The sequence below is a fragment of the Protobothrops mucrosquamatus genome, unplaced genomic scaffold (assembly GCF_001527695.2).
Source record: "Protobothrops mucrosquamatus isolate PMUCROS unplaced genomic scaffold, P.Mucros_1.0 scaffold1635, whole genome shotgun sequence".
Taxonomy (NCBI): Eukaryota; Metazoa; Chordata; class Lepidosauria; order Squamata; family Viperidae; genus Protobothrops; species Protobothrops mucrosquamatus.
Genome location: NW_015387794.1, coordinates 384677 through 405490, shown reverse-complemented (window position 1 = coordinate 405490; position 20814 = coordinate 384677). Strand labels below are relative to the sequence as shown.

The 20814-nt window shown below is 39.3% G+C and overlaps 1 protein-coding gene across 1 annotated transcript in view; it reads left to right on the top strand.

Annotated features, from left to right (window-relative positions):
- The first annotated feature begins 18926 nt into the window (after positions 1–18926).
- Positions 18927–20814, top strand: part of SBF2 (SET binding factor 2) — a 210926-nt gene continuing 209038 nt past the window's right edge. Inside the window, exon 1 of the mRNA XM_015822660.1 lies at positions 18927–19089. Within this exon, the coding sequence (XP_015678146.1) occupies positions 19035–19089 (55 nt within the window). The 5' untranslated portion in view covers positions 18927–19034. The remainder of the gene's footprint in view (positions 19090–20814) is intronic.

Here is a 20814-nt window from a genome sequence, read left to right as displayed (position 1 = left end):
AGTGGAATTCCAAAGTTAGAAAAATGAAAGAAGGAAATGTAATTGAAACAGGAGACAGTGGACTTCAGATTGGAAGAGTTCACTGTACCTTGAAAAAAGTTTCAACAGAATGTGCAAAGTATTGTATAATATTCTTAATTTCACATGTTAACAAAATAATGCTTAGGGTCATCCAACAGTTTAGAGCTCAAATGGAAAAAGAAATGGCAAATATGTGCTTCATTGATTATAGAAAGGCCTTCAATTATGTTAATCATGTCAAGCTGCGGAAAGTGTTAAAAAAAACAACAACCTGGAATCTCAGAACATCTCATTGTACAAAAGTCAGGAAGTCACAATATGGTCAGAACATGGTGAAACAGATTGCTCCAGGTTGGCCAAGGAATGAGACAAGCTCCTCAACTTGTGTTTATTCTACCTATATATTCAATATATATTAATGGAAGCTGGATTGGAAGAAGAAATTTAAATCAATAANCCCCCCCCCCCCAATCCCCTTTCCAGGACTCTGCAAAGGACCGAAAATAGATTTAAAATTCCCGGGGACTTTTTTTTTCCGAGACCGCGCTGGGGCTGGCTGCGAAAAGGTAGCTGCGCGCGGGCGCGGAAAGAAGCCGGTTGCCGATCTTAACGCCGGAGACGGAGGGTTCGGGCCGAGGCACGACCGAGGCTTGCCTTGACTGCCGAGCGGCGACTCGGACAAGAGAATGGGGGGGGGGGGGGGCTCCCATTGGCGGCAGCCTTCGGGAAAACCCTGAAACGGCAGGAATCCGCTCGTACATAATGTCATTGTCATTGTCCGCGTTACCGCTCGCTGATTTAGGAAACGGGGGTTCCTCGCGTAGGGATTTGACTTTGGCTTGCCCCGAACTGAATCAGCGCCTCTGCTTCGGGCAAGCTGCAAAAACTATCTACCCAAACGAGGTGGCTTTCGTTGGCGCTTAAGAGGTTGCCCGCTTCTGACCATTGGAGTTTGTAAGCGGTATGTATGTATGTATGTATGTATGTATGTATGTATTGATTGATTGATTGATTGATTGATTGATTGATTGATTGTTTAAATTTATATACCGCCCTATCTCCCTTACGGGACTCAGGGCGGTGAACAGGCAATAATAAAAATCGCAATAAACATTGAATAAAAAAACCTGCTCTAAAATACCCCATATAAAACCTCTAGCAAAGCCCAATCAAAACTACGCCAGGTTGTTTTGCTGGGCCAACGCAGCCGATGGTAGTTTATTCAGTAGAGGTTAAATAATTCTTGCCTCCCTGCCGGCGTCAGTCAAACCTGGGAGAGGTGACCGCATTGCAAAGTTTCAAGCAGGGTTTTCGACTAACCACAGTTTGACCCTTTGGAGGACTAAGGCTGGCTCTTGCAAAGCAGCTGTTGATATGTGTGTGTGTACATTTGTCTCTCCCCAAGTCCTGCTGTGCTGCTTCACAGTGGGTGTGTATAAAGAACCTCAGGAGTATATGCCAGGAATATATATTCCCAGCAGGGTCACCCAAGGCAAGAAAGTCATCCCACTGTCCAGCTAAAGCAAGCCAACATCTATATTGGGCTGCAGTGATGTAGGAACGTGCCAGAGGCAGGCAATTATTTTAGTGACAATGGCAAAGCACTGCTCCTGATTTTTACTAAGAAAACCAAATGAATAGAAATATAAAATGATTGATGATATAGTGCCAGATGATGGGCCCCTTAGGTCGGAGAGCACTCAACATCAATGAGGATCAAACAGGTCTTAGTGCAGGAGTGGGCAATTAACTTTCCCAAGGGGCCACGTGAGAAAATGGAACTGATGTGGAGGGCCCCCATGCCCCCCCCCATGTGAGCCAGACAGAGACAGCTGAAGGGTTGAATATGATCCACAGGCTGTAAAATGCCCAGGTCTGGTCTAGTAGTTAAGGCACCAGGTCAGAAGCTAGGAAATGGTGAGTTGTAGTCTTGCTTTATGCATGAAAGATGATGAGAACTTTGGGCCAGTCACTCTTTCTCAGCCCAACTCATCTCACAAGGTGGTTGTTGGGAAGATAGGAGGAGGAAAGAATATTGTGCGTGTTTGCTGCCTTATTTATAAAAGCAATAAAGGTAGGATATAAATAAATAAAATATTCTACTGAGGAAGAACTGAGGATCCTTCAGAGTTCCAATGGTGTTTATGGCATGGGCAGTCTTAGAATATCTAGTTGCTGACTGTGCCATATAGAAAAAGAAAATCAAAGCTGCAAAAATAGAATCACAATAGGAACATTGAATGTAAGAAGCACGAGCCATGGGAATACTCAACATAGTGAAAGATGAAATGAACTGATAATTGACATTGTAGGGATCAGCAAATTGAGATGGACTGGATTTGGATACTTTCATCCAGAAGATACCACCATTTATTACTTAGGACTTGAAAACAACACAAGGAACAGTTTTTATAATTAGGAAGAGTTTAGTAAGACAAGTGAACAAATAATATCAGTTAGACTTCACGGAAAATTCTTTAATATGATGATCGTCAAATATGACGATACAGAAGAAGAGATTGATAACCTCTACCATCAAATTCAAGTCTAGGAAACCAATTTGGGATAACATACCACAGTCTTATGATCTAGATCAGGGGTAGGCAACCTTGGCTCTTTTATGATTCGTGGACTTCAACTCCCAGAATTCCTGAGCCAGCCATGCTGGCTCAGGAATTCTGGGAATTAAAGTCCACGAGTCATAAAAGAGCCAAGGTTGCCTACCTCTGATCTAGATGAAGAATGGCAATTAAGATGGGTGACTTTTAATAATTACAACCAAACAAATTAAATAGATTTAACAAACCACTTCCAGGAATGCAGTTGCCCTAAAGATATGGCGCCACCTGAATAGAATCAGGACAGGTCATGCCAGCACTAAGGCAAAGCTCTTAAAGTGAGGAATGGCTGATAGCCCGCAATATGACTGTGATGCTCTGGAACAAAATTAACAGATATAGTTCAAGAATGTCTCCTCAGGAAATTTCAAGGCACTTGGGATGATCTTGTCGCAGCCATACCAGAAACAGATGGTTAGGTTCCTTAGTTATCGAATTATAACATCTATCCCATTGCAATTCTATTATATAAATATATGATATATGGACAATACAATATGAAATATTAAGATAAACCATAATAAAATCACCATAATATGGAGCCATAGAATTGCATGTGCTAACATTTTATTTAAATTCGTATATCAATGATTGCACAATCTCTGTAGATGCCATACGCTAAATAATCAAGTTCAACATGAAATTGACAGAACATGCAAGCAAGATGTGCTGCTTGTTACTGGTGAGTGGAATTCCAAAGTTAGAAAAATGAAAGAAGGAAATGTAATTGAAACAGGAGACAGTGGACTTCAGATTGGAAGAGGTCACTGTACCTTGGAAAAAGTTTCAACAGAATGTGCAAAGTATTGTATAATATTCTTAATTTCACATGTTAACAAAATAATGCTTAGGGTCATCCAACAGTTTAGAGCTCAAATGGAAAAAGAAATGGCAAATATGTGCTTCATTGATTATAGAAAGGCCTTCAATTATGTTAATCATGTCAAGCTGCGGAAAGTGTTTTTTTTTGTTGTTGGACCTTAGAGTCTTGTAGAGTAACATGTTTTCAGTCCTTCAGTGTTATACCAGTCTTGTACCACTTTGTCTAACGAGGTCCAACCGGTTCCTTACTCTGTTCGAGGAGTTGAACACAAATAAGATGGATATATAAGTTATATATAATTACCTTCGACCTAACCTTCTTCTTTAAATTTAGTTATTCATGTGCTATGCTGATAACACTGTCCCAATAGCAAAAAATGCAAAGGAACCACAAGCTATAGTAATAAAAGTCAAGAAGCATAGTGAAAAATGGAACTAAAATTAAATGTAAAAAAGACCAAACAATGACAACAGGTAGAACAACTAGCCAATTGACAATGAAGATACCAAACGAGTGGATAGCTTCCTCTTTTTAGCATCAACCATGAACAGTAAAGAAACCAGCAATAAAGAGATACATACAGACTAGCACTTGGTAGAGCAGCCATGAGGACATATGGAAAAGATAATCAAATACTGTGATGTGTCTATACTAACAAAGGTCAGAACTGTACAAGCCATGTGTGACACTCTATGACGCCATAAATGTTGGACTTCCAAGAAGCAAGTTAGGAAGAATATTGATATTTTTGAACTTTGGTATTGGGGAAGACTTATGAGAAAACTGTGGACAGTCAAGAAAACAAACCAAAGGATCATTGAACAAATCAACCCAGAATTCTCACTTGAAGCCCAAATGACCAGGGTCTTTTACACACTGTGCAAACGTCTCTGGAAAGGACTCTAATGCTTGAAGGAAAGGATGACCAGTGGCAAGGTAAATGGATATGATGTCTAAGAGTTAACAACAACTTGATGGCAAATAATAATAATAATAAATCACACACATTTGGGGACTCAGATGACAAAGTGGAAAAATAGCTAATCCTTAGTTTAAAGGTGCACTTTCTGACTGAGCAAAATAAACTTTACTTCCAGTGAGAAATCCCTAGGAGTACCAGGCACTATAGCATTATTGTAACTAGGCAGATGTAAATTCGTTTCTTAGAGAAGTGGAATATTTGCAATCTTTAAGGGGAAACCCCCCAACTTCCTGCTAAGAAGTATGTTCCTCTAAATCCAGGAAAGTACCTATAAATTTCTGGGCCAAAAGCATAATGAAATATCTCAGCTGTTTTCAATAAATAGTAACTATCCAGATAAAGAATTGTACAAATTATTGATGCTATTTTCAGTGCATCCAGCAGAACAATTTTTGCAGATTTCAGACATTTTAAATTTAACTTAATTTGGAACTATAACTACTATACTTCTCCTTTTTCTGAATGTTTATTCTGGACTTCTCCTTAGAGTAGGTTTGTATTTTTGTACAATCTGAAATGGTGTGTGTGTGGGGGGGGAAGGTGGGGAAAAGAAGGAAGCAGGAAAGGTAGGTGAGACTGTGTGGCTTTCCTGCCTCTGGTGGAACATTGATCACCTTGTAAAAGTCCAAAGATTTTAAAAACTTAATTAACTTTTATGACAACCCAGTGTTGGGTTAGTTTACATCAGAGGAAAGCAAGTGTTTGGTTACCAGAAACTACAATTAATATGGGTGTGGGCAGGTGTGCCGGATCACACGTAGGGATAAGAGGAAGAGAGAGATGATACTGTGAAGTAGATGAGGTAAGAATTCTCTGTCCCTGAATTCCCCTTTTTAACGGGGTACTTTAACCACCAATTACCTATTTCCTTTACATATTAGAAATCAAAACTACAGTCAACATTTGTTATTTTAGATTTGTATGCAGCCTTATGCAAGGATGTACGAGGCAGTGCATGTGATTCTCCCTTCTTACATTCACAATTATTCTGCGAAGTAGATTCTGCTTTGAAGTGATGACTGACTCAAAGATACCCAGTGGATTTCATGAATCGGAATCCTAATCTGATAATATCCACTGGTGTGTTGGAGCTGCAATTCCCAGAATTCTAATTACCATCTATAAGGAAATACCATACTAGCTCCATTTTTCCCCTTGTTCTCAGAACTGGCTGGAAAGTCCCTGGCTAGATTTTTTTTTTTAGAAGTGGTTTCCATTGCTTCCTTCCAAGATCTGAGAGAAAGTGACTGGCCCAAGGTCCCCCAACTGGCCTCGTGCCCAGGATGGGACTAGGATTCATGGTCTCCTGGTTTCTAGCCTGATGCCTTAACCATTACATCAGACTGGCTCTCAGCTCCATATTAAATGCTAATATATGTAATAGGACTTTAGTATAAGCATGCATAGGTGTATAGCAGGGGTCTTCAAATTTGGCCCTTTTATGATTTGTGGACTTCAACTCCCAGAATTCCTCAGCCAGGCATGCTGGCTGAGGAATTCTGGAAGTCCACAAGTCATAAAAGGGCCAAGTTTGGAGACCCATGTTCTAGAATCATTCTGCATTGCTAATGGTGAGATTCAGTTTGGTCTAGTACAGGGGTCTTCAAACGTGGCACGCTGGCTGAGGAATTCTGGAATTGAAGTCCACAAGTCATAAAAGGGCCATGTTTGAAGACCCCTGGTGTATAGGTTCCAAAGCACTGGATGATCAATCTTGCTGTGTGCAACCCTACTTAGCCAATCTTGGCTGACCTTAGAAAAGGTAAGCAGAGTTGGACATGGTTAATGCTCATGAAGTGTTAGGCTACATTGGTAGATTAAAAATATTCTAGAAAAAGGCAATGGGAAACCATAGTTACATTACCCCAATAAACATTAAAGATGCTATTATCATTTTAGTTACCTGTTATATCCCAGGCTTTGTAGAGTTTTTGTGATTATTATTTCCTTTTATTTTGCTGTGCTGTTATAAGCCTTTGTTAAGGTGAAGAACTATTTGGACTGCATACTAGACACTGAATCATACAAACTAACTATATTATATTTCCTCTTCTGTTGGGAAAACTATCTCAAATGATTCTTTCATAGTTCTGTATAGTTGTGCCAACATGGAACATTGGACTAATTGAAAAAAAAACCCATAATTTAAAAATATGTACTATCGGTCATGCATGCACAATCAAAATATTTAAGTACCAGTGCAAGTTTAGTAGGTGTTATATCCATTAGGTAGACCAGGCCAGGAAATTAACTCCTGGAAAGCTAAACCTAATTAAGGTTGATATAACAAAATAATCTTATAAGTCTGATTGTTCTGTACCTTAGCCTTCTTTTTATACTCCAGAGAATTAATGCCTGAGCCATTTCCAAATGTTATTTTATGGCTCTGGACTTGAAACGATGTTTCAATCCCTTTTGCTTAAGAAATTATTTCTGCGTATCTCCACCAAGTTAATCTTTCTTACACTCTACAGTACACTAACAAAATCTAAATTACTGGTTTGCAAACATTTAATATACAAATGATGCAAAGGTAGCACGGAGGAAAACCAAATATTAAGTATAGTGCAAATCAGTGAAATCAGTGACCAAAATAATATCAATTAGACTTCATGGAGAACTCTTCTAATATGATGATTGTTCAATTGGTGCTCCAACCACTGATGCTGAAGAAGAGGAGATTGATAACTTCTATGATGAAATTCAGTATGAAATCGATAGAACCTGCAAGCAAGATGTGGATAGAACCTGCAAGCAAGATGTGTTGCTTATCATTGGTGACAAAGTTAGAAAAATGAAAGAAGGAAATGTAGTTGGCTTGTAAGGCTTAGGAAACCAAAATAAAACAGGGGACTGACTTAACAATTTCTATCCCATCATTCTTCCAGTGATTTCTTCTTAGCTAATACTGTCTTCAAAGAACCAAAACAATGCCTCTATACAATAACATCACAGATGGGTATATAGGAGTTGACCTGTGGTAAGATGGACAGCCAATAAATTTAATAAATAACCATAAAGATAAATAATAAATATTATTGCTAAAAGGATGTGGAGAAGCTCAGACACATGATGTTGATTGCGTAATTCTTAATACAAAATATTTTGTTTTTACTTAAAAGGAAGAAAACACTTTCTGCCTAATCAGTCACCAAACACTGTGAATTTTATGAGTTAATTTTGAAAGTTTATTGGGATGGCAACAGGATTTGTTGGCCAATAGAGGGGAAGAGTAAGAAGAACATTATAAATAAAAGTTCTTAAAACTCATGGAGATGAAAGGAGAGAAGAGCACAGAGTGTATTCCTTAAATTAATGTGTTTTTTAATGGGGTAATATTTATCAGCTAAGCTGAGAATGATGAGACTAATTCTTAAAGAGAAGCCTCATGGCCAGCTCTACAGAGAGAGTGTGGGGCTGGGGGTACATCAAGGGAGAGGAATAATGTTGTATTTACTAATTTTTATGATACCAGTGAACAGAAATGATTGGATATAACTTCTAATGCTAGTTTAGTGCATGATTAGTACATTTCTTTAAAAAATAAAAATGAATAGTGAGTTTATGAAAGAAGTCCTACTTTTGAAAGAAACTTTACTTTTGAAATTCTGTTGAAATGTGGACAACTGGAATTTTTAGCAATATAATTTCCATTTTTGTGGGTTTCAGTGTCATTTTGTTTGGTCAAGTTGCAGGAAATAAAGGAATTACTTCTGGGGAATAGTCACTATGGTATCTATAAATAACTGAATTTTTTTCCTCTCATACATGTAGAAGCCTTGACTAAAACATGGATTTGTTCATTTTTGGTTGAGTTTATTGTGTAAAAGCACACATTTTAGCTTAGTGAAAAGCATGCAGGATTTTAAAATTCTAGTTTATCATGATGTATGGATGTAAATGAAGCTCAAGTACTTTGGCCATGTAATGAGAAGAGAAGACTCACTGGAAAAGACCTTGGTGTTGTGAAAGATTGAAGGCAAAAGGAGAAGGGGAAGGCAGAGGATGAAATGGTTAGATAGTGTCATCAATGCAACGAGCATGAATTTGGGCAAACTCTTGAAGGGACTGGAGGATGGGGGAGCCTGGGGTGTTATGGTACATGGGATTAGGATTGGGATTGCAAAGAGTCTTAGTGAGTGAACAACGGGTGAATATAAACAATATCACTAAGATAATTGACTATACTCTATGAAAGGAGGAAAAGAGGAAACGTTTCTGGAGCCAGGGGTGGGGGGAGCAGGGAAGGAAGGGAAAAGCAAAAAATAAAAATAAAAATGTTATGCTTCCCATTGCTGCAGCCAATGTGAGACTGCAGGTCTGAAATCCAGAACCATAAAGCCCAGAAGACTTGCAAATCTCTAGATTGATGAGGAGGATGAGGATGAAATTGAGATGTCATCAGCTTCTCAGCCAGGCATAGTGCGGTTATTAATGCTATTTTGTCATGTGTCTATGTGCAGGGACATATATTCTATTCAGAAGTAAAGCTTATTCTCAAGGCAATGCGTTTCATGCTAAGACAACCGAAGGAAATTTTATTTTATTCCTGTAGTCAGAATAGTGTCATTTCCCTCCCCCCAGTGAGTGTAAAATGTGAAACTTGGTACATAGAACTACTGCAAAGGAAAGCAGATGTGATTGTAAGGGAGTCAAGAAAGCAGAAAAATACCAGCTATGTGCTCTTTACATGGCTGTTTAAAGGACGGATATTAGTTGCATCCCGCTAGTTTTGAGTTGAGAAGATACTTGAGGTAAGATTAACTGCCTTCATCTTCTCAAAAATAGTAGGAAGTTGGTAAATTCCAGTAGGTTTTGGCACGTTCCTTAGATGCATTAAATGAAGGACTTTATGAGCCTTTTGACCTTGCTAAATCTATTTCTCTCATTCCGCCTGACATGGTCAGATGCTAAATGTGATAAATATGTATTACCTACTCAAGTGCCACTTGTATTTTCCATTCTATTACAGTGTGTCCTTGCTGTGCCGGTTTGAAAAAAAAAATTCCCACATAGTGCCCACATTTTAAAGGAGGAGAAAATGTTCATTGTCTTCTTTGCTGGGAAACTGTATTGTATAATTTGTGATTTTTTGTTACTCAATCCCTTTCTGTTTCAACCAAATGATAATTACAGATTGCCCTGTGGTAATTGTTGAATTTAGAGTCTTTACATTGTCCACTAAAAATTTTTTGAGCCTTTAAACCCCATAAAAATAAATAAATCATGCACACGTATTATAAACACATATAAATATATGCCTTCCAAAGATTAGAGAAAATCAGTATTTTTATATTAGCAGTTCTAAGTTCATATTGATCTGATTAAAAAAAATGAGTATGTTTCAGACACTTCCATATACATTTTATTTTGAGGTCTTGGATAAGAGTATTTCCACAAAGTTTGTAAAACTTTAAATAAGGGGAATTTTCATTTGTAATTCCAACTAATGTATACAATGTATGTATTGGCACTGTGGCATACCTATAACAGTTGCAGTGTCCTGGGTTCATGTGATTCCCATTGTAACTGTCATGGATGCCCTAGAAGTGGGCTCGGATGACGAGGAAGAGTCTGCTTCAGGAACTTGGGTGCGGGGTGGCGGCAGGGTGTCTGAAAGAATGGCTGCAGGATGTCACTAAACGAATGGTTGTAAGTTGAGGACTACCTGTAGGAAATTGATGTAGATGGATATAATTCAGTGTCCTTTAGTACAGGAAGTTTTCACACTGAATGACTGTTGCAGCATCCCCATGGCCACATGATCCAAATTTGGGTGATTGACAACTGGCATATATTTATGACAGTTACACTGTCCTGGACTTATGGGATCACTGTTTGTAACTTTATCAGCTAGCTTCTGACGAGCAAAATCAAGTTTCACTTAACAACTGCAATGATTTGCTTAAAAAAGCCCGAAAAATGGGGGCACAACTCAATGTCTTGCTTAGCAACAGAAATTTTGGCTTCCACTGTTATTGTAAGTTCAGGACTATCTTGTAGACTCTAGCAAAAATCTTAAATAGTTGCAGTTTTGGCACTCTTTTTCCAGGGCAGCCCTTGCATAACACAGTAATCCAGTCTGAAGATTACCAGAGCTCAGATCATTATAGTCATGCTCTTTCTGCTGTTTTTTATTATGCTGAACTTGAAATATGAACAATAAAAACACATAAAAGAGGCTTGAAATACTGAGGCCACGTTAGTCCTTAGGAAGAACACTGGATTGCAGAGGACATCTGAACTGCCTACCTGCTTCTTCAGGTCAAATGAAATCCTGATTATAAAAGAGTATACAGTACATGCACATCAACTTCAGATTCAGTTTACTGACCTTCATTCAGCCCATGACTGAATCTAGATCAGTTTATGAATTTGACGACAAGAGAAATAGGCTTTTGTGTGCATAATCAGTATATTATTGATGCCTCACTCCAAAATTCTGGATGTTGTCATGTCAACGGCTCTCCTATTAATAATAAGGAATATTGGGTTAACATAGAAACTTGTGGGATTGCATAGTGAAAATAACACAGGAACAACAATAATCTCCAGATGCAACTGTATGAAATTCACCCTTCATCCTTAGGGTCCTTAACTCACAGAATATACCAGTTAATGACCATGAACTATATAATTTCATCCAACCATTCTTAAAAAGAAGGACCATCACAGTCTTCTTAAGGAATTTCCCCCCAAAAGAGGTGTTCAATACTATAAAGTTTTTATTTTTCTGTCACATGCTACTTCCAGAGTCTTGACTATGTTTTCTTTTATTATCTTTATTGCCTTGATTTTTTTTACTTTGCAGTCTGCTGACTTCAAAATTTGTCTATATGATTGTATTTCTTTCATCAAACAAATCTCTTTTTAATTCCATCCATCTTTAAAATGTCTTTAAAATGACAGGTAATTCTTGATTTAAAGCCATTCATTTAGCGATCATTTGAAGTCACAATGGCCATGAAAAAAGTGACTTATTGCAGCATATTTTATAGTGAACTGGCACTTTTAAATGTATTAATTAAATAGTACAGCCCCAAAATCAATATGGGATATTTTAAAAAGCAGGATAGTTACTAGCACAGTTTATTGGGATATCTACAGTATAGTAAGATGCTCTGTTAAAGAGATTAGGCATCCATGTTGTTTTCCTTGGGCGAGGCTAAAGTCGTCTTCAAATCAAGATCATCTTCTGCTGCATGTTTCTTGTCATCATTTAAACCATTGTCTATGCACTGCAGGATGAAGGCCTCTTCCGCATGTTTCCAACCATGTTTCTTGTCGATAACATGGAAATAATTTTGCATCGCTTTCTTCTGGGATAATTATTTTCCTTGCCAGGCTGGCCTACACCTCTGATAGCCTCCCATCCAAGAATTAAGCCATCCTGATTGAAGTGCAGAAAAAACAATTTCACCTGCTGAGAATCCACTTCCTAAACATTTTTTTCCCTTCTCTCCTTTGGCATGTTGTTCTGCCCCTTTTCTTTCTGCACTTAAAGAACTATTTGGTTTCTAGCACTGTGGAATGTATGCTTTCCTCCTCCCACACAACAGACCTTCCTGTTGATTTTTATGAGAGCATATATTACAGGGCTGTACTTAAAAGTTACTGGGAACTACTGTTTTTCCGAGTGCTTGCCTTCAAAACTGCAGTTGAAAAGGGACATCACACGAGCGCAGTAATTGTTCATATTGTATGCGAGTCCTGTATGGTATGTCTGATTACTACTTTGCCCAAGTCATCTCCCCTCTCCTTTTCTCTAGTGGGGTATGTTGTTGCCTCAAACCAAAGGAAAATGTAAACAGGAAACATCCTGAAATTCCTGACCATGTAAAAATTCCATTCTTGAGAATGAGGCTGAGGGGGGTTACATTAAAGAGGCTTTGTTATCTATACTGTGGTGCTCATACAAGAAGTACATCAGCAACATATTAAAAACACATTGCTGGGAGCTATCAAATGGAGAATGACCCAATATTAAATTTTTGTGGTTGGAGAGGCTTTTAAGATAGATGAGCATAAGCCACAGACCACTACAGTCATAACAAAGAAAGCACAAAACATAGCAACAGTAGAACGATCCTTCGTCTTTCTCAAAATGTGTTCTCCAGTTTTGATCTGAAATGTATTTCTCTATTAAAACTTATTGCTGCCCAATTACAGTGGACTCTGGGCGGAGTATAAAATCAGGGAAAGACTGCTAAAAACATTGGATCAAAGAGACAACCCAGACTAAAATAATCTTATAGACAGCAAAAACAACAAACACAATAAAAAGGCCTTTAAACAAATAATAAATATCAGTCCCATGCCTGGGACCAAAGCCAGATTTGCAAAGCTTTCTGGAACCCCAGGAGATAGGGTGCCATCCTTATCTTGGGGTGCTGTTTCAGAGGATAGGGGCTGTAGCAAAGAAGGCATGTTTCCTTGGACCCACAAAATGGCAATGTTTAATGGGAGGGATCTGTAGTACATCCACTGTGCTAGGTGGCATTGAGCAGGCAGAAATAGCTGGAGACAAGCAGTTTCTCAGGTAACCAGGCCCTATGGCTTATAGAGTTTTATGGGTAATAACCAGCATCTTGAATTTCACTCGGAAGCCAACTGGCAATCAATACAGCTTGCGTAGCAGTGGTAACACATGGGTGACACAAGAGGCACCTGTTACTGCTTGCACTACTGCAATTTAAGCCAGCTATAGCTTCTGGATAGTCTTCAAGGGTAGCCCTGTGAAGACCCCATTAAAATAATCCAAACATGAGATGACCAGGACATGAGTGACTGTCTGAAGGGTCTCCTGATCAAGGAAAGGGCACAATTAGCATACAAGATGAATCTGTGTGAAAGCCCTCCTGCCACTTGCTCTTTGAGCAGTAGTTGCCAGTCTAAGAAGACCCCCAAGTTGCATACCAGTCTTGACTAGGAAAGTGCAGCCCCACCCAAGATCAAATCTGGAGACATCCCATGTCCATATCCAAACAGCCACAGCCTGTCAGTCTTGGTAGGATTGAGCTGAAGTCTGTTCTGCCTCATCCAAACCCAAATAGCCTCCAGACATTGGATCAATACACCAACAGCTTCACCTGTGCCACTTGGGGTAGAGTTGGTATCATCAACATACTGATGGTACTGCACCCTGAACTGGCAGATAACTTCACCTAATGGTTTCATGTAGATGTTGAACACAAGAGGAGAGAGCATTAAGCCCTGGGGCACCTCACACGATAGGCCTCAAAAACAATCTCTCCTGTCAGTATCAACTAGAACCAACCACTGTGGAAGAGGTGAGCTACTGGAACATAGTGCCTCCCACTTCTAACCCCCGGGGCTGGTCCAGAAGGATATTGTGGTTGAAAGTTTCAAAAGCCACTGAGAAAGCAAGGAGCAATAGGTTGGATGCATCACTCCCATCCCAGGTCCACCAAAGTGTGACGAACACTGCCTTTATACAATACCCTTTAAGGCAGACTGAAACAGGTCCTGATAATACCTTTCCAAAAGATCAGCTATCACCCAACCACCTTTTCCACAACTTTGTAGAAAAGGGCAGATAGGAAACTGGCTGATAATTCTCCAACAGGGAAGAGTCCAGTGATGATCTCTTGAGGAGGAGGCATATACCACCTTTTCCTTCAGGGTTGGTGGGACCACCCCTTCTCTCAAAGAGACTGAAACCATCGCTTGAACCCATCTCCTGATCAGTTCCTGGGCTGCTTTAAGAACCCAGGAAGGGGCAAACTCTAACAAGCGGTAACTGGACTAACAGACAAAGGGACATTGTCCACTTTCTCAGGCATAACAAAATCAAATTCAGTCCAGAAAGCATGACAGGACTGTTTCTTGGGCAATCCGTTAGGATTTGCCCAATTAGAGTCCAACTCCAGTTGAATATTCCAAGATAGCTATTTGAGGATCCTGAACAATTTTCCGTTTAAGATAAATCTTTTTTCTTCTTGTAAAATGAGCCATATACAAAAGGTTATGAAGGGCAATCCATCTGTCTCTTCCTGTAAATCTTTTGGCACTCGCTTTTCATATTAAACAGCAAACCTTTAACATGACTAAAATGGCAGATAATGCAATTAGCACAACTTCGGTAGTTTGTGGCGAAGAGAACATTAGTCCTCTTACAAAAATAAACTGTTCATGCTGGTTGCGATCTTTTTTTGACAATTTCAAAATATGGTTATGTGGTCAATTAGAAATGTAAAATATGACAGTAAATTGTAGAATAGGGAGTTAAATTAAATTTAAACAGATTTCTGTAGAATTGGTAAAATGCTATTTACTTCTACTTGTAAAAAAATTAAAATAACAAGTTTTCTGGTGTATTGATATTTTAAAGTAATGTCCTAATTATAGGGAACCCATGAGAAGCGTACTGCTAGAACATAGGTGCATTGCTTTTATAACCTGCAATCGTACAATAACTGAAGCCCAAAGACTTGGCATTTATAAAACTGTCTAGCCTTCAAATGCATGCTGTTCTTTTTGGAAGTTATAACCGTATATCACAAGTCATGTATTGTATTTAATTAAGTTTATATTCTATTCTGAACTTCACACTTCAGTAGGATCAACTTTAAGATGACATTTTAAATGATTTTCAGATGGTTTCCCTGGCTTAGAATCACAGAATTGTAATGTTAGAAGGATCATCTCTTCCAGTCCTCTGCAGCATGCAGGAAAATCAGTTAAATCATCTCCAAAAGGTGATGGCCAATCCTCTCTTTAAAAACTTGCAGAACTTGTATATAAACTATGTTATTGCCAAATAGATTTGACTGCCAATTTTTCTTTCTATTTAAATGAAAATACGTTTTCCCTTTTGTCTAAATGAAATTTAAGTAATTTATGGTAGATTAGGCTATCAACAACATTTTTTGGTGGAAATTAAGCACAGTTGAGTTTTTGTAGAGCATATTGAATTCGCTATTCCCCTCCTATTCAGCTCTCTAACTGAAGCTATTGCTATGCAGCTACTCAGCAGTTAACCAGGTCCTTCTCTAACACCATTCTTACGATTTCTTTATATGCATCCAAACATAATTTTTATCCTGACCAAAGTTTTTTGAATGGGTCGGAATGGGCCACTCTTGTAGGAGTGGCCAAATATTTTGTTGTCCATCTAATTTCTATAGTTTCTCCTTTAAGACTAGCAGTGGGAGAGAGAGCTCACAGTAAATCCTATCTTCCTGTGCAGAAACTTTTTCTCTGATGATCCAACAGGGGTTTTTACCAGACCCCCAAAGTTTGTAGCTTTAGTAGAATTACAAGGCTTTCTTTGAACAATATATCACTTCTTTACCTTCCCCAACCCCTCGTACCCTGCAAAAATAAAATATGAAAATATTCTCGGTGCTGCAAAAATCAAGATGACCTCTGGATGGAGGTAAAGATATGCAGAAAAGTCTAATTATTTGCTCCCATCTTGTGGTCATCTGGATTTCTGCAGCCTTGATCTGGTAGACTAACACACTACTGTAAGCCATTTTTATTTGTTACTTTTTTATTGTATTATTATACATGTTGATACATTATATTATTTCTGTTGATACATTATATTTATTTCTGTACATTGTTGTTTATATAATTAAAGACTGTGACATCCTATTATTTAAATAATGTAGAATATTGAAAACAGAACAGAAAAAAGATATATCAATATTAATGGCAGCTTAGGATATTAGAAACATTATAATTATTTGGCTTTGTTACTAAGCTAATTATTTAATATTAAAATCTTCATTGTATTATTACTTTACATACACACATTAATGAAAGGAAAAGACAGATGGACAGAGCAAATTTAAAATGAATTAAAAAACGAAAGAGACGAAAAAGGAAAATTGAGAGAAAAAACTACAGTTCTCAAATATAACCTTTTTTGTGATAGTCGTTAAGTGAACACAGCAAACCTTAAGCATGTACTGCTGTCGTTATGCGAACTTATTGTCCAGTATGGGGTGAGTTTTGTCAGAAACCACAAATAAATGCCAGTTTCTGGCAAAACCATTGTAAAGGCAGTCATGTGACCATGGGGCACTGCAAACAGGCATTGATGCAGACTGGCTGCTGAGTGCCCAAAATGTGGTCACGTGACTGCAGGGGGACCTTGATGTCAGAACTTTGAAACTAGGTTTTGGAGGGGGGTGTCTTTGAACTATTGCTAAGTGACTGGTCATAAGTCAAGGGCTATCTGTATTAGGTTTCTATCTTGTCCCTTTTTATACAACTGCTAATTTGCAATTGTGTATTTGTAAGCATTTAAGCCTTCTTAGTGATTGTTTTTGCAATGCTGCATGATGTTTTATGGGCACTAATTAATTTGATTTAGATGGGCAGTTTTCCACATTAGATTCTAGAACAGTAATATTGACAAGAGTGAAAATGCAATACCACCAAAAACATGTGTTTTACTTAACTCACTTCATACATTATTTTAATGGTGCCATAGTTAATATAATGAGGCAAATACTGAAGACTTCATACAGTAGCCCTAAACCAGATTAAAGTCTCTATCACACTAGCAGGGCCCTCCAGAAACATGCAATGTAAAAATAAAAATTCTCTAGTGAGCTACCAACAAACATTTGTTTGTTTTTTTATCCTACCTTTATTATCCTGCTCCTCCCAAAACTATATATTATAAAAACTCTGATTCCTGTAACCTTTCACTAGGCAAAATGGTGCACCACAAGAAAAAAACTTTCAAACCAAAGTACCTCAAATGGGCTAATTTATACATGCGCCCCAAATCCAGAACCCACAACTCCTGTGGAATTGGGCTATTTTTAAGGAAAATATATCTCTGAATGTATCCTAACTTTTCCAGTGAAGGCAGTACATTAGAAATTCTGTCACTGTTGAAGGCTCTCAGGAATCTGAAAAGAAAATATTTCGTAAAGGCTAACCTAATGGATCACAGGTTATCTAGTAAGCTACATCCCCATGCTATTATTTGTGAATACATTTTAAAACATTATTTATTAGTTCTAAGAACAGCTAGTTGTTGTCACTTTAGATACGAAACATTAAGCATCAATCGGCCATTAGTAATATTACTGCACCAGTATTTGGAGAATACATGACTGCCAAATTAGAAAAAAATAACTGTTGTAATTTAGAATAAGTCCACTATAGCAAGCTTGCATTGAGGTTTACGCCAATATTATCCGTGGTGTATCTATTTCCCTTCAGATTTCTCACTTAGCAACATAAATTCCGGGCTCAATTGTGGTCGCTGAGGACTCCTTGTATAACGATCGTTTTCAAACCCAGCAAATTAAACTAGTTTTTTTTTCAAAGCACTGATTTGTACCAATTCATTTCTGAAGAAGTAAAAAAACTTCTATGATCATGGGTGAGACTAGCACTAAATACAGGCAGTCCTCGACTTACAACAGCTTGTTTAGTGTCCGTTCAAAGTTACAACGGCATTAAAAAGAGTGACATGACCATTTTTCACAGTTATGACCGTTGCAGCATCCCCATGGTCACACGATTTACATTTGGATGCTTGGCAACTGGTTCGCATTTATGACGATTGCAGTGTCTCGGGGTCACGTGACCTGTGGCTTTCTACCAAGCAATGTCAATGGCGGAGCCACATTCACTTAACAACGCTGTTACTGATTTAACAACTGGGATGATTCACTTAACAAATGTGGCAAGAAAAGTTGATAAAATGGAACAAAACTCACTTAACAAATTTCTCACTTAGCAACATAAATTCTGGGCTCAATTGTGATCACTGAGGACTCCCTGTATAACGATCGTTTTCGAACCCAGCAAATGAAGCCAAAATTAGCTAAAAAAAGTTGGTTTTTTTTCTCAAGCCACACTTCACACGTGCCCAACGACAGAAAAGGAAATTAGCGTCCTTCTCAACCCGGGCATTTGCATATTTGCATATCTCCACTCGGGCGTAACGCTTTGCGGAAATTTAGCCGAGCCGATTTCCTGCGGACTGGAGGCAGGAACGCGACGGCGTCAGCAGCAAGCGGCTTGCGTTTGCAACGCGCTCCTCGCCTACCAAAAAGCGCGGCTCCCGTGCAACTTCGGATACAGGAAGGAAGCGTCCGATGGAAGAGGGCGGCTGAGCTTTATTTCTCAGAGCGCCTCCCGTTTTCGGGTCGCGGGCGCGGTATCTATGCGAGCCCCACACAAAGCAATTATGTAACGCACGTCCAGTTTCAAACAGGAATACAGCGGGGCGAAGAGCAAAGAAGCCGCCCGGAGGTACCCAAGTCCTGGACACACAGCGCGCGGCGCTTGCAAGTCCCGGAATTGTCTCTTTCTCTCTCCCCCCCCCCCCTTCCTACACACACCGCCCCGCGCGCCCGGCTCGAGCGAAGCCACTCGAGAACGGCTCTCCGAAGGGGAGGGGGAAATGAGGACCGCGCAGGCGCACCAGGAGCCTGGCTGTCCAACATGGCTGAGCTGCTGCTCCTGCCGCTGCCACCGCTGCCTCTTTTTGCAGGACGGGGGGAGTTGAAGGGAGGATGCTGAGCTACTTCGGAGCAGCAGCGGGAGTGGTAGGTGGAGCGAGGCTAGCGAGGACGGAGCCGGCCTCTCCTCGGCTATGGCCCGCCTGGCAGATTATTTCATTGTGGTGGGCTACGACCATGAGAAGACAGGTAGGTGTGGCTATGGGTAATACGCCGTTGTCTCTGCCTTGCATTTTGGTGTGTGTGTGTGCTTCCTTTTTCGAGGGGGCCGGGCGTGGGGAGGGCAGCTGGTCAGCGTGGGGAGGGGGAGGTGACGACCAGGATCCCCTTGGGGATCATGGAGGAGTGGGTGGAGGAAATGTCAGGAAGAAGCGCTGGGTTTCCTCTCCCGAGGTTGAGTGGCTTGGCAAGGAAGAGGAGTGCGTGTGTATGTGTGTCAGTCATCTTCCTTACAAGCCTTGCTGGGGACCTGACACGCAGGGACAGCAGCAGCAGCAGCAGCAGCGGGGCTGGTTGCCCCTCCTGAGAATTGGGCGTGGAGATGTAATGGGGGATGTTTTTTTTTTCTTCCTTGAAAGGCCACCCCATCCTTTTCCTATGGGGATGGGGACAAATTTGATTTCCCAGGGAGGAATTGTATCCCTGGCAAGGAAAGTGAAAAACAACCAGTACTAGCTTCTCTCTTTAACTATTTAGTGACATACTGGGCTAGGTTTGTGTATTGGGTTCCCTCAGGTGGAGAGGGCCATCTTCCTTCTTCCCCAGCATTGGGAGAAAAATAAACATTAGAACGAATGTGCCCTGCTCATCTGTGTTATCTTGAGCATTAAGTTCCAGCAGTAATTAAAGTTTGTTTACCCACGTGAGAGTTGGCTAAATTTAGTTGGTTCCAGGAATATAGTAGAGGAAACTTGGGTAACTTGTTGAAACATGACCAATGCAGGTATAACCCATGGTAAAAAAAATCTGTTAACTGTAATTTTCAGGGAGAGTTTGAATCTGGAAAATAAGTTTATAAATTTATATAAATACATTTATCCAGGTTCTGGGAATATTTTAATAAATTTAGGATAGTTCTTAATAAGAACACAGTAAGAAGTGTACTTATGTTTGTAGGTCTGCTTCAAAAAGAAGCACAGATATTAAAGGGAAAAACAAATTGTATACTAAAAAGTTGTTTAACTTTCCTATAATCTACATCAAAATGTAGTTTGTCTATGAATACTTCTACATAAAGTGCAGGATTTGGCACTCTACATAAAGTGCAGGATTTGGCACTCTACTATAGCACACATAGTACAGTATGCTTATAGAAATATGGGATAAACAATGTAAACATACTTGAGAGAAGATTAAAATCTTATGGAGATATGATATGGAATGCTGAATTAGTATTATTTCCCTATCTTTAAAAAGTAATAAAAGTTTTAAGATTCATGTTCAAAGAATTGAAACAGGAGTTGGCAAACAAAGCTGGCAGGAATAGCCAACACACCAGAAGATAGGCTTAAGATACAGAAGGATCTTGATAGACTTGAACATTGGGCGCTATCTAACAAAATGAAATTCAATGGTGAAAAAAGTAAGGTTCTACATTTAGGCAAGAAAAACCAAATGCACAGGTATAGTATAGGGGGTACCTTGCTCAATAGTAGCAACTGTGAAAGGGATCTTGGAGTCCTAGTGGGCAATCACTTAAATATGAGCCAGCAGTGTGCTGCACTGCCAAAAAAGCCAACACAGTGCTAGGCTGCATTAATAGAGGGATAGAATCAAGATCACGTGAAGTGTTAATACCACTTTACAATGCCTTGGTAAGGCCATACTTGGAATACTGCATCCAGTTTTGGTCACCACAATGTAAAAAAGATGTTGAAACTCTAGAAAGAGGACAGAGAAGAGCAACAAAGATGA